Source organism: Plasmodium yoelii (assembly GCF_900002385.2).
Source record: "Plasmodium yoelii strain 17X genome assembly, chromosome: 9".
Lineage (NCBI taxonomy): Eukaryota > Apicomplexa > Aconoidasida > Haemosporida > Plasmodiidae > Plasmodium > Plasmodium yoelii.
The window spans coordinates 1,232,738-1,247,536 of NC_036181.2; the positions used below are offsets into that span (position 1 = coordinate 1,232,738).

The 14,799-nt window shown below is 23.7% G+C and overlaps 3 protein-coding genes across 3 annotated transcripts; 1 reads left to right on the forward strand and 2 right to left on the reverse strand.

Moving 5' to 3' along the window:
- Window positions 1-380: 380 nt before the first annotated feature.
- On the forward strand, window positions 381-8,647 carry PY17X_0929700 (DDRGK domain-containing protein, putative; the record flags this gene model as incomplete). Its single annotated transcript, XM_022956033.1, has 6 exons — window positions 381-493; window positions 645-7,683; window positions 7,787-7,834; window positions 7,949-8,086; window positions 8,291-8,491; window positions 8,585-8,647. 6 exons carry the CDS (start codon window positions 381-383, stop codon window positions 8,645-8,647), a joined length of 7,602 nt encoding a protein of 2,533 aa, XP_022812227.1.
- A 251-nt stretch (window positions 8,648-8,898) lies between these two features.
- On the reverse strand, window positions 8,899-11,327 carry PY17X_0929800 (tRNA nucleotidyltransferase mitochondrial precursor; the record flags this gene model as incomplete). Its single annotated transcript, XM_722500.2, has 2 exons — window positions 8,899-8,979; window positions 9,090-11,327. 2 exons carry the CDS (start codon window positions 11,325-11,327, stop codon window positions 8,899-8,901), a joined length of 2,319 nt encoding a protein of 772 aa, XP_727593.2.
- Window positions 11,328-12,280: 953 nt separating this feature from the next.
- On the reverse strand, window positions 12,281-13,746 carry PY17X_0929900 (CorA-like Mg2+ transporter protein, putative; the record flags this gene model as incomplete). The annotated part of the gene is made up of 2 exons (XM_722499.2): window positions 12,281-13,362; window positions 13,500-13,746. 2 exons carry the CDS (start codon window positions 13,744-13,746, stop codon window positions 12,281-12,283), a joined length of 1,329 nt encoding a protein of 442 aa, XP_727592.2.
- Window positions 13,747-14,799: the final 1,053 nt, after the last annotated feature.

Below are 14,799 nucleotides of genomic sequence, written 5' to 3' on the forward strand. Positions count from 1 at the left end.
GAGACATAAAAAAAATGGCTATTTTAATATTTATTATCTTAAACATATTTAGAATAACTATTTATTAGTTCATAATTGTTTATAAATTCATGTTTATATTTATATTTACATTTATATTTATAATTTTTTTTTTTTTTTTTTTTTTTTTTTTTTATTATCACATATATTTCCCACATGTTATGCTAATCTTGTTGGGGTCTAGAATAATCATTTTTTTCAAAAAAAAAAAAATAATAATTTAGCCAAAATATAAATGAGAAATGCTATTACATTTCCAATCAATATATTTTTAACATTATATGTGAATATATGTTTAGGTATTTGCATCTACGCGAATGTATTTGCGTTTTGTGTAATACGGTTTAAGGAAAAACCTCAAAATGGAGAATCCTTTAAAACATTTTAATTTTTTAAATACAAAATTTGAAAGTTTTGGCTATTTTTTTATAATTTTTAATATATTTGTGGCTATTATCTCGATATATTTTATAAGGTAATTCATTGAGTCTGACTTTTTCCATAGAACCAAATGGATCTGCATCTACATCTGCATCTACATCTGCATTTACATCTGCACCTACATCTGCACCTACATCTGCATCTACATCTGCATAAATATATTGATTCGTTTCAATCTATATTAGATATATAAAAACATCTCCAAAGAAAAATTTTAAAAACACAGAAAATTCTTTAAGTGATGATGAACTTTTTATGTATGGAAGAGAAATCGGATCATTGGAAAAATTCGATTTAAAAGAAATATCTAAAAATATATGGGATGGTAATTATAAATATAGTTATGAAGGAGATTCTATAGATGATGTAAGCGAAATAACTTTATATACAGAATCAAGTAATTGTGATACATGTTATAACAGCGAAAATATAAAAATAAAAAAATATCTTAAAATAAATGAAGAATTAAATGATATCAAAGATTATTTAGGTATTATAGATATAGAACTAAAAAAACTTTTAGAAAAAGAAAAAAAATTTAATATTAATGATATAAATAATATTTTTAATTCAACAAATTATGAATCTAAACACATTGATGAATCAAATAAAGTTTTTAATAGATCAAATAATATTACAGATAAAGATAATACAAACAATTATATAAATACAAAATTAATTAATCCTATAAATGTTATAAACACATTTAACGATAATTCAACTATAAAAAAATATTCTATCATAAAAGAACCTGATAAAAATAAAGAATCTATAAACAATATAAAACATGATAATATTTGTCATGATTTAAAAACATCAAACTTGGCATCTAATTACGATAATGAGATCAAATACAACTCGATTCATAATTCTATTAATCAGGTTCAAAATTATGAGAAGAATCTGAATGAGAACAATATACAAAATGCTGTGGAAAAAGACAATAATTCGGGTTCGAATCAATTATTAGAAAAGTCAGAAAAATTAGAAAAATTAGAAAAATCAGAAAAGTCAGAAAAATTAGAAAAATCAGAAAAAGCAGAAAAGTCGGAAAAATTAGAAAAATCAGAAAAATTGGAAAAATCAGAAAAATTGGAAAAATCAGAAAAACCAGAAAAGTCAGAAAAGTCAGAAAAATTAGAAAAATTAGAAAAATTAGAAAAATTGGAAAAATTGGAAAAAGCAGAAAAGTCAGAAAAATTGGAAAAATCAGAAAAACCAGACAAAATTATCGAAACTAGAAGTGCAGACAAAACTGCATATAATATGGATGATAATAAAATAGACCATTTAGAAAAATCTGAACAAAACGAAAAAATAAAAAATGATGAAAATCATAATGAAGAAAAAGAAAAATCAAAGCAAAACTTAGGGGATAAACTTAGTAAATTTAAAAAGTCAACAAAAGAAAGTTCATTTATTGGTTTAATATATGGATTATTTAATGGAAATAAAAAAAATGTTAAGGTAAAAGAAAGCCAAAATGAGGAAATAAAAAACACAGAAAATTTTAAATATTCAATCCATAAATTAAAAGACAACAGTAATGCTAGTATTGCCAATACTTCGAATGATACCATCGATGCTGATAATGATAAAGACAAGAAATCACTTTCCTTAGAGATAACTGACACTGACAAAACATATCATGAAAAGTTGAACTACTTGACAGCAAAAGCGGAAAATGAAGAAGCGGAAAATAAAGAAGTAGAAAATAAAGAAGTAGAAAATAAAGATGTAAAAAATAAAGATGTAAAAAATAAAGAATCAAAAAATATAGAATCAGAAAATACAGATGTAAAAAATAAAGAATCAGAAAATACAGATGTAAAAAATAAAGAATCAGAAAATATAAATGTAAAAAATAAAGAAGCAGAAAATAAAGATGTAAAAAATAAGGATGTAAAAAATAAAGAAGCAGAAAATATAGATGCAGAAAATGAAGATGCAGAGAATACAGATGTAAAAAATAGAGATGCAGAAAATGAAGATGCAGAGAATACAGATGTAAAAAATAAAGAATCAGAAAATATAAATGTAAAAAATATAGATGCAGAAAACACACATGTAAAAAATAAAGAGTCAAAAAATGTAGATGCCGAAAACACATATGTAAAAAATAAAGACGCAGAAAATACACATGTAAAAAATAAAGAATCAAAAAATATAGATGTAAAAAATAAAGAAGCAGAAAATAAAGATACAGAAAATACAGATGTAAAAAATAAAGATGCAGAAAATATAGATGCAGAAAATGAAGATGCAGAGGATACAGATGTAAAAAATAGAGATGCAGAAAATACATATGTAAAAAATAAAGAATCAGAAAATATAGATGTAAAAAATAAAGAAGCAGAAAATAAAGATGTAAAAAATAAGGATGTAAAAAATAAGGATGTAAAAAATAAGGATGCAGAAAATATAGATGCAGAAAATGAAGATGTAAAAAATATAGAATCAAAAAATATAGATGTAAAAAATAAAGAAGCAAAAAATAAAGACACAGAAAATACAGATGTAAAAATTAAAGATGTAAAAAATACAAATGCAGAGAATACAGATGCAGAAAATGAAGATGCAGAGAATAAAAACATACATAGATTAAGTAATGAACAAATTGAATATTCAATGAACAGAAAAATAAATAACGAATATATTAAGGATATTGAAAATATAGCTCAAAGCGAAGTTCGAGAAATAAGGAAAAATAAAAAAAGTGAAAATGATGTTATCAATTGTATAAATGCAAAAGAAAGCATAAATATATCAAATAATAGCAATTATAAAAAAACAGAACTAGCAAATGAACATATTTCTAGTAAAATGGAAAATACAATAAATAATGAAAAGGTATCTAATAGTATAAGCGAACAAAGAAGTATTGATAATGCAACAAAAACAGAAAATGAGTTAGTCTTAAAAGTCTCAAAAAAATCTATATCAGAAAATATTCAAAACAAACAGAATCCAACCATTATAACACAATCAAAGGATCCAAATAAAAATGGTTCTATTATAAACATTTATTGTGATTATGATCATGAAAATGAACAGAAGTCAGCAAATAATTCAGCAGATAATTCATCTGAAAAGGAAAAAAAAACAAATTTATACATTAACAGTTCAGAAAAATTGTCACTTGAAAGGAACGAAAAGTTAAATTCCAACATTGATGATTCAAATAAAAGAAATTCAAGGGCAAATATCTGCATAACAAACTCTGGAGACCATTCAAACAATAAGGAATCAAATAGTGATACTTACATTAATGGTTCAGAAAATAGTTCAAGTAAGGAAGCATCAAAATTGGGTTCATATTTTAAAGATTCTGAATATTCAATGAGAGAAGAGGAATCAAAGACAAATTTACACGTTAACGATTCAGAATATACTTCAATTAAAAAAATGTCACGAATGGCTTCTTATATTAACGGTTCAGAAAAGACATTAAGTAAAAAGGACTTGAAAATCAATTCTCGTATTGACAAGTCAGAAAAAGCACTAAACAAAAAAGACATTGAAATCGATTCTCACATTAATAAGTCAGAAAAAATACTAAGTGAAGGGGGCTTTGAAATCAATTCTCACATTAACAATCCAGAAAAAATGCTAAATGAAAAAGGCTTAGAGATCGATTCTCATCTTAACAAGTCAGGAAAAATGGTAAATGAAAAAGACTTGGAGAGCGATTCTCATCTTAACAAGTCAGGAAAAATGGTAAATGAAAAAGACTTGGAGATTGATTCTCATCTTAACAAGTCAGGAAAAATGGTAAATGAAAAAGACTTGGAAATCGATTCTCATCTTAACAAGTCAGGAAAAATGCTAAATGAAAAAGGATTGGAAATCGATTCTAATATTAGCAAGTCAGAAAAGACATTAAACAAAAAGGGCTTGGAAATCAATTCTCATATTAGCAAGTCAGGAAAAACGGTAAATGAAAAAGACTTGGAGAGCGATTCTCATCTTAACAAGTCAGGAAAAATTGTAAATGAAAAAGGCTTGGAGATTGATTCTCATCTTAACAAATCAGGAAAAATGCTAAATGAAAAAGGATTGGAAATCGATTCTCATCTTAACAATTCAGAAAATACATTAAGCAAAAAGGGTTTGAAAATCAATTCTCGTATTAACAATTCAGAAAAAGCACTAAACAAAAAAGATTTGGAGATCGATTCTCATATTAACAAGTCAGAAAAAATACTAAATGAAGAGGGTTTGAAAATAAATTCTCGCATTAATAATTCAGAAAAGACATTGAACAAAAAAGACTTTGAGATCGATTCTCATCTTAACAAATCAGGAAAAATGGTAAATGAAAAAGGCTTGGAGAGCGATTCTCATCTTAACGAGTCAGAAAAAATGCTAAGTGAAAAAGGCTTGAAAATCGATTCTAATATTAGCAAGTCAGAAAAGACATTAAACAAAAAGGGCTTGGAAATCGATTCCAATATTAACAATTCAGAAAATACATTAAGCAAAAAGGGTTTGAAAATCAATTCTCGTATTAACAATTCAGAAAAAGCACTAAACAAAAAAGATTTGGAGATCGATTCTCATATTAACAAGTCAGAAAAGACATTAAACCAAAAAGATTTGGAAATGGCTTCTCATATTAACGGTTCAGAAAAAATATTAAGTGAAAAGGGCTTGAAAATCAATTCTCGTATTAACAATTCAGAAAAAATGCTAAGTGAAAAAGGCTTGAAAATCGATTCTAATATTAGCAAGTCAGAAAAGACATTAAACAAAAAGGGCTTGGAAATCGATTCTCATCTTAACAAGTCAGGAAAAATGGTAAATGAAAAAGGCTTGGAAATCGATTCTCATCTTAACAAGTCAGGAAAAATGGTAAATGAAAAAGATTTGGAAATGGATTCTCACATTAGCAATCCAGAAAAGATACTAAATGAAGGGGGCATTGAAATAAATTCTCATATTAACAATTCAGAAAAAATGCTAAGTGAAAAGGGCTTGGAAATCGATTCTCATCTTAACAAGTCAGGAAAAATACTAAGTGAAAAAGGCTTGGCGATCGATTCTCATCTTAACAAGTCAGGAAAAATACTAAGTGAAAAAGGCTTGGCGATCGATTCTCATCTTAACAAGTCAGAAAAAATACCAAATGAAAGGGGCATTGAAATAAATTCTCACATTAACAAATCAGAAAAAATATTAAGTGAAAAGGGCTTGAAAATCAATTCTCGTATTAACAAGTCAGAAAAAATGCTAAATGAAAAAGGCTTAGAGATCGATTCTCATCTTAACAAATCAGGAAAAATGGTAAATGAAAAAGGGTTGGAGATCGATTCTAATATTAACGAGTCAGAAAAAATGGTAAATGAAAAAGGCTTGAAAATCAATTCTCGTATTAACAATTCAGAAAAGACATTAAACAAAAAAGGTTTAGAAATCGATTCTCATCTTAACAAGTCAGGAAAAATGGTAAATGAAAAAGATTTGGAAATGGATTCTCACATTAGCAATCCAGAAAAGATACTAAATGAAGGGGGCATTGAAATAAATTCTCATCTTAACAAGTCAGGAAAAATGGTAAATGAAAAAGGCTTGGAAATCGATTCTCATATTAATAAGTCAGAAAAAATACTAAATGAAGAGGGCTTGAAAATAAATTCTCGCATTAACAATTCAGAAAATACATTAAACAAAAAAGATTTAGAAATCGATTCTCATATTAACAAATCAGGAAAAATGCTAAATGAAAAAGGATTGGAAATCGATTCTCATCTTAACAAGTCAGGAAAAATGGTAAATGAAAAGGGCTTGAAAATCAATTCTCGTATTAACAATTCAGAAAAAATACTAAGTGAAAAGGGCTTGAAAATCGATTCTAATATTAACGAGTCAGAAAAGACATTAAGCAAAAAGGGCTTGAAAATCGATTCACATATTAGTAAGTCAGAAAAAATGGTAAATGAAAAAGGCTTGAAAATCAATTCTCGTATTAACAATTCAGAAAAGACATTAAACAAAAAAGGTTTAGAAATCGATTCTCATATTAAAAAGTCAGAAAAAACATTAAACAAAAAAGGTTTAGAAATCGATTCTCATATTAACAAGTCAGGAAAAATGGTAAATGAAAAAGGCTTGGAGATCGATTCTAATATTAACGAGTCAGAAAAAATGGTAAATGAAAAAGGCTTGAAAATCGATTCTAATATTAACGAGTCAGAAAAAATGGTAAATGAAAAAGGCTTGGAGATCGATTCTCATCTTAACAAGTCAGAAAAAATAGTAAGCGAAAGTGATACAAAAAGGGATTGCTACGTAAAAGGCTCGAAAAATACATTAAGGGAAAGAAACTTAAAGAAAGGTTCGTATATTAGTGACTTGAACACAAATTCGATTGATAAAGAAGTGAAAATGAATCCTCATATTAACGGTTCAGAAAAAATGTCAAGTGGTACCAATGGAAAACAAGATGTTCACATTAATGACTCAAAAGAAGTTGTGAGTGAACAAGTCAGAAAGGAAAATTCTTTTTTCACAAGTTCTTATAAATATGGAAACGAAAAAAGTCCAAAGGGAAGTAATAATGAACTTACAATAAATGATTTAAATGATACACAGTCAGAAAATAGTGGATGTGAAGACGATTCAAGAAATTTGAATATTATGAATAATTCAGACAATATTTTAAATGAAAAAAAAAATTCTGAATTAGAAAACATAAACAGTTTAAATGATCCAAATATAATAGAATCATCTGGAAAAAGTTCAAAACAGATAAAAAAACTAAAAGAATATTTTGTAGATGAAAATATAAATTTAAGCACATTAGATGATTCTAAAAATAATATAAGCAGTCAAACAAATAAAAGTACAAGAGAAAATTCACAACAACTCAAAATATATGATTTTAAACATCTTAAAGAAAAATATAAATTACAAAAAGAAAAGAAAGAACAGGAATTAATTCAATTTCAAAATAATTTAAAGAATGAATTTATAGAACTAAATGAAATTAGAAAAAAACAAAAAAAAAGTCTAGAAAATACGCCAGAAAATTCAACCAATAGCATACAAGGAGCTACAAGAAATACAAACAATAATAATGATAATAATAATGATAATAATAATGATACATTAGAAATGTCATCACAAAATTCCAGAATAATATATGATCAAGGAAATGTAGATATAAGAACAAAAACGAAACCATACGAATACACAAAACATAGTACAAATACGGATATTCTGAATGTAATATAAATATATCTATACAATTTATTATGTATCTATATGTTTGTATATATATCATAGATTTGATAAGAAAATAATTCTATGTATATTTTTTTTATATTAGTTTGAGAAGAAAAAAAATGACGAATCTGAAAATCTTAAAAAGTGGAAGGTTAATAGATATTTTATATAAACCCTTCAAATATATTCATAAATATATTTTCATATATATAATATTGTAACTTTTTTTTTTTAATATCCCTTATTTTATTATATTTTTATTTAGTCTCATATAATATCGAAGAAATACGAAGAGGATTGGCTATCATCAGATGTTCTTTTATCATGTTTTTTGAATTTTATTAAATTAAAAAAGTATGTAAATATAGCTGAATTATCTGTTAAATTCCAGACAACAACTGAGGTAAATTTCAAATAAAAACAAGTTCATAAAAATTCAAAAAAAAAAAAAAAAAAAAAAAAATATTATAATTTCTTTAGATTAATTATTAGCATTATTATTATTACACATTTTTTATTCTTTGATTTTCTATTCTTTGATTTTCTATTCTTTGATTTTCTATTCTTTGATTTTCTATTCTTTGATTTTCTATTTATACTTTTGTAGGATATAAGAGAAAAACTAGAGGAGTTAGAGACGTTAGATATGATAAATGGGGTTCTGGATGAAAAAGGGAATTATATTTATTTATCACAAGATGAAATTAATAAATTATGTTTGGAAATTCAAACAAATGGAGAAGTTGATACCCATGAAGATTTTGTGAACATTTGCAACAAAATTATATCACTAAGTATTAATGAAGCGGTTAGATTAGTTTGTTTTTTTTATTGATAAAATTATCTATTTTTTTATAATAATATTTATATCCACATAATATGTATTATGCTTTCATTTCAGGACATGAAGAAATTAAAAGAAGAGGAAGAAAAAATTATTATTGCCAAAACGGATATGTTGTGATTGGGAAGTGGGGAAACAAGCATGTGGGTTCGAAATGGGTGAAAGAAGCATGTGGGTTCGAAATGGGTGAAAGAAGCATGTGGGTTCGAAGTGGGCGAAAGAAGCATGTGTGTTCGAAGTGGGCGAAAGAAGCATGTGGGTTCGAAATGGGCGAAAGAAGCATGTGGGTTCGAAGCATGTGCATCTAAACGTGTGGAAGTATAGAGGAACTTCCGAATGGTGAATCGGTGGGACATACGATTTGGGATAAATTATTCTGGGTTGTTAAAATGATTCTTTAAAAACTCAATGCACTCTTCTTCCTTTTCTCCATGAATACAAGTAAACTGAATCTAAAAAAAAAAAAAAAAAAAAAAAAAAAAAAAATAGGAAATAAATGAAAAGACACAGATGTGTATATATTTGTCTAACGAAATTAATATTATTTAATTTTGATTTTTACAATTTTTTCATAGATTTCATTAATTCGATTTGGATTTATGTTGGGAAAATGATGTTTAATGTTTGGCCATTTTAAAAAGGGTTTAATGTTATAAGATTTTTGAATATCATTTTTTAAAATATATTGATACAATTTGATAACAAAGTCAGATAAATAAATATCATTAGTTATAATGTTAATAAAATTTTTATTTAATTCATTATACTTATGAAATATATAAAATATTAAAATTAACAAATCCCATTTATCTCCAACATTTTTTAAAAATATCACAACATCCCCTTTTATATTTAGATCTGTTTTTTTATCATTATCATCTTTTAATAATTCCAAAACATTTATATTTTTGTATAATTTGTATAAATATGTAAAACCTTCATATATATTTACACAAAATTTTGAATATTTTAAAGGGAATTTTAAAGATTCTCTAATAATATATTCAATTACATATTCTGTTTTTATATTTTTCTTTATATATATATAATAATTTTTTAATGGTAATAAAAATAAACACATATGTATATAATTTATATTTTCCTTATAATTTAAATCATAAAATATTTGTTTTAATAATTCACTTTTTTCAACATCTTTAAAAAATTTTACATAATTTAATCCCTCAAAAAGCCAATCATTTTCTATATTTTTATCGTCATTTTTATCGTCATTTTTATCGTCATTTTGGCTTTTCGCATTTTCACCATTTCTATCACCATTTTTATTAAGATAGGTTCTATTGTTATCTTCATCATTTATATATTCACTAATAGATTTTTCCACATTTTGATGTACCTCTTTTGAATCTTCAAAAAGATGAACTCTTTTATTTACCATTTCATTAGTATCATAATAGGAATGATTGTCTATTTTATGATTTTTTTTTTTTTTCATTTTTTCAAATATTTCATCATTTTGAACAAAATAATCTGTTGGCAATTTAAAAATTTCCTTAGAATAGTTACTATAATTTAACAATGTTAAAGAGAGAACAATATTTTTACATTTATGAGAAAATATTTTGATTATTTCTGATGCTAATCTACTTTTTGATATTTTTTTATTAAAAGATTTTTTTATATCTTCATTTTTTAAAACATCAAAAATCGATTTATTTAAATTAAAATCAAAATATCCACAAAATCGTATGCATCTAATTATTCTTAAAGGATCATCAAGAAATGTAGTTAATGGGTTCAATGGGGTAGATATTATTTTATTTCTTAAATGAAATATACCATTTTTTGTATAATCTTCAATTTTTTTATTTTTTAAATTATAAAATAAAGAATTAATAGTAAAATCTCGTCTTAATGCATCTTCTTCAACAGTTCCAATCGAAATTTCTGGTATTCTACTTTCTTCTGTGTATTTTTCATTTCTTAAATTTACAATATCAACTTGAAAATTAAATAAATTAAAACTTGATGTTTCTAAATGTTTTGATTGATCACAATTTATTTTTATTATACCAAAATTAAAATTTTTATTTTCTTTATCTTTAATATATTCTTTTATATAATTACAAAAATCAGAACCCTTCATATTATCAACAGTTACATCTATATCATCATTTGAAATATTTAAAAATTTATCTCTTACCCATCCTCCAACAACTCTAAGTGTAGTATTTAATTTATATGTTTCATTTATTTTAATTAAAAATTCAAATAATTCTAGTTCTCTATGTGTTATAGCTTTATCTATCATTTTTTCAAAATCATAAATATTATTATTATTATTATTTGTGTTATTTTGTTCATCATTTTTATTATCATCTTCTTTCTGATAAATTAAGTTTCCAGTTTCAGATTGTTCAAGATCTTTTTCATTAATAATATATTTTTTTAAGTAAGACATGTATTCTTTATCATATATCATTTTTTCATCTCCCATTTTTTCATCTCCCATTTTTTCATCTCCCATTTTATTATATGTTGTAAATATTTTAAATTGTTTATTATATTTTCCGTTAAAATTATTCCACTTTTTCAATTTAGTTATATTCAAATTTATGTTTTTATTATTAATAGTTTTAGGGCTTATATAAAATACTTTTTTTGTATAATTTAAAAAGCTGTTTTTTTTAAAAATATTATAAGTTCTCTTAACCCTAATAAGCATCTGTAATTTATCTAAAACCCTTTCAAATTTTGATAAAGCATTTCCTTTATTTTTATGACATATTATAATAATTATTAAAATAATATATAAAATAAAAACAGAAAAAAAGTTCATTCACAGAAAAGCTTGCAAAAAAATTCAGACGAAGATTTATAAAAATTGAGTTTATTATTTCTATAATTCCATATACAGATATTTATTTTAAATATGTCTCTACATATATGTATATAATAATTTGGGAATGATAAAAATACTGTGTATAAAAAGCTTCTATATATTTTCCTATTATCATATTCTTCTTTTATATTCGAGATCTTACATACCAAATATGTTATAAATAAATATGCATAAAATACCTTTTCTTAAATTCAATAAAATTGGGGGAAGATCATTAAATATGCTAAAAAATGATAGAACAATTTTTTTTTTTTTTTTTTTTAAATCAAATAGTAAATAAACAATGTTCTGAGTTATATTCCATAATACACCATGTCATTGTATAAATATCAAAAAAAAAAAAAAAAAAAAAAAAAAATATATGATATATGATATATGAGATATGCATATTATAGCGAATTAAAGAGGAACATAAATGTTACCTATTCGAGGATGTTTGAGATGTATTAATAATATTATTTATTTAATTTAGATAATGTACAATTTTGTAAATAAAAAAAACATGTTTTTAGTAAAATTCAAGTAGTTTTATATTAAAAAATATATAAAAAATAAAATAACATTTCAAGGAACAATTCATATTGTGCTTTGATATATAATTGTGAAAATATATTTATATTAAACTATGATACAATAGTTATAAAACTATAATGAGTGTACAAATGGCATAATTGGTGATATACACATTTTGTTAAAATTTGAGTAATTTTTTTTTTTTTTTTTTGAGCTTAATGATTATAATTTGACATAAAAATTAAAGAAAGTGATTAAGTTTAAAAATGGTTAATGGTTAAAACTGGCTAAAATGGTTAAAAATGGTTAATGGTTAAAATTTTACATGCACAGACAGATGTGGGTTCAGAGTGATATATGAACCCCATTTAGATGCGCTACCTAAAATTGTAGCGATCAAAAAATTTCAAAAGAGTATTTATATTTTTGGTGACATAAATTCCAATTATGGACCATACAGAAACAAAAATAGAAACACTAATAAAAGCATAATTACTATCTTCAACAAAATTTTTTAAATTCATTCCAAATAAACTTGTAACAACGGATGATATAGAAAATAAAAGAGTCGAAAAAGATATTTTAGCATTTAATAAAATAAATTTATTTCTATTATAATCCAAATTCAATCTCATCAATTCTTCATAATGTGTTATTTTTTCTTCTACATTTTCTAATTGCCCATATAATTCATCTGTTAATTGTAAATGTGTTTCTAGTAATATTTCCAAATCACTACAATCTTTTAAATTATTACATTTATTTTTATTTAAATAAGTTAAATACATATTTTTCATATCATGTTCATTATTTAAAATTTTTTCAATATTAGTACGTAATGCATTTAATAAATTTGACAATTTTTGTAAATTATTTTTTATTTTCATCATATCTCTTAACAGTTTATTTGTTAACATATTTAATTCATTATTCTCTTCTTTTCTTTGTAATAATATAATATCACGAATTTTATAATTTATTCCTTCTAAATCATTTTCATATTCTTTAATTGATAGTTGCATACATATATCTAGACATAGGAACTCAAAATAAGCTTTCCCTTTATTATATCTATAAAAGTTATTTATTACATTTAAATAATTCAGCTCTTCTTTTTCGTAACTATTAATCTGTTTCACGTCTTCTTTTTCGCAACCATCAGTTTGTTTCACATTTTTCTGTCCATTATCTGTACCACTTTTGTTACATAAGCTTTCAACTATTCTGTTATTGCAATTCTTGGATGTGTTGTTATTATTTTTTTTTAAGTTTCTACTGATTAAGTCCTTTGCATTTATTACCACAGAATTGGTGCCATCAAATAGCCAAATTTCATTATATCGAATGATGCAACTAATGAATCCGGTTCTAAGTAGTATCACATCTTTTCGTATTAAAATTGTTGGGTTGTGGTTATTATTTCCGGTATCAATTAATCGAAGATCGCTAACTGGAATTTCTACAAGAGGCCAAGAAAAAAAAAAAAAAAAAAAAAAAAAAAAAAACACATAAATACATATACATACATGTACTACTTTGAAAAATGTCAATGAATATATATTCATTAAATTTACTACTTTTATATATTTTACTTACTCAAAACATAAGGTAGATCATATTTGGAAAATAATAATTGTTCACAAATAGCATTTCCATCATCAGCTACTTTTATATTTTGCATTAATATATTGTTATTCAGATTTTTTTTTGGAAATATTTTATTTTCATTTTTTAGTGTAGTGAATTTAAATAGCCATTTTGTGTGTATACAATTGTTTGGTCTTAAAACATATGGATGAATAATTTTACTCATACATTTATTTATATTTAACCATCTAAACATTATTATTTTTATTATATATAACACAATAATATATTTTATAATAAAAATTTATCGAATTCATGTTAACATTTTTTGCATGTTTTATATGACCATATTATTTTAAATACGAATATCAACAAACTCAAAAAAAAAAAAAAAAAAATTATAATTTTGTACTAAATATACAAATAATTTTATAGTAATATTATATAATTACAATTTTAATAATAAACATCTTTTTTTATATCTTAATTCGTTTTTTTTAACTAAAATATATATACATCCACAATATAGTAATAAATTAATTCTATTCTCTATATATTTTTAATTATCTCAAATTGGTTGTATTTTTTTTTTTAATTAAAACATTTTCAATAATCTGTGGAATTATATTCTCCACATTTTAACAGATAATGAAAAGAGCATTAATTAATATTCCATAAAATATTATTAAATTTTTATATTTTATTATAGCCAAAAAATTATCTAATTTATATATATGAATGCATCATATATATTATATGCATATGACGGTAGGTATGAGTTTGTGAATCCATAGTTAAAAAAATAAAAATAGGGAAAACAACAAATGGGAAAAATTCAAAAAATTACTACAAAAAAAACGAACACACATTGATAATTTTAAATTATCAAAATAATCAAATAAATGTATAATAAGATAAAATAAGATAAATAAAATAAGATAAAATAAATAAGTCTTTCACTTTAGTAATATGGATGTAGAAAAGGGCCAGGTATATTTGCTTAAGGGGAACAATATCTTTATATTTTCATTTTTATTTCATTTAATTAAAAAAAGGTGCAAACGAATAAATTAGTAAGCAACCACGTATTATTATTGCTACTATTATTGTTACTATTATTGTTACTATTATTGCTACTATTATTACTATTATTATTGCTACTATTATTACTATTATTATTGCTACTATTATTACTATTATTATTGCTACTATTATTTAATTTGTTTACACTGTAATTAATTGTTAGTTAGTTGAGGGGGGGAAGCGCTTCAGACAAAAACAATCAAATTCTATTTATTTTATAAATGTG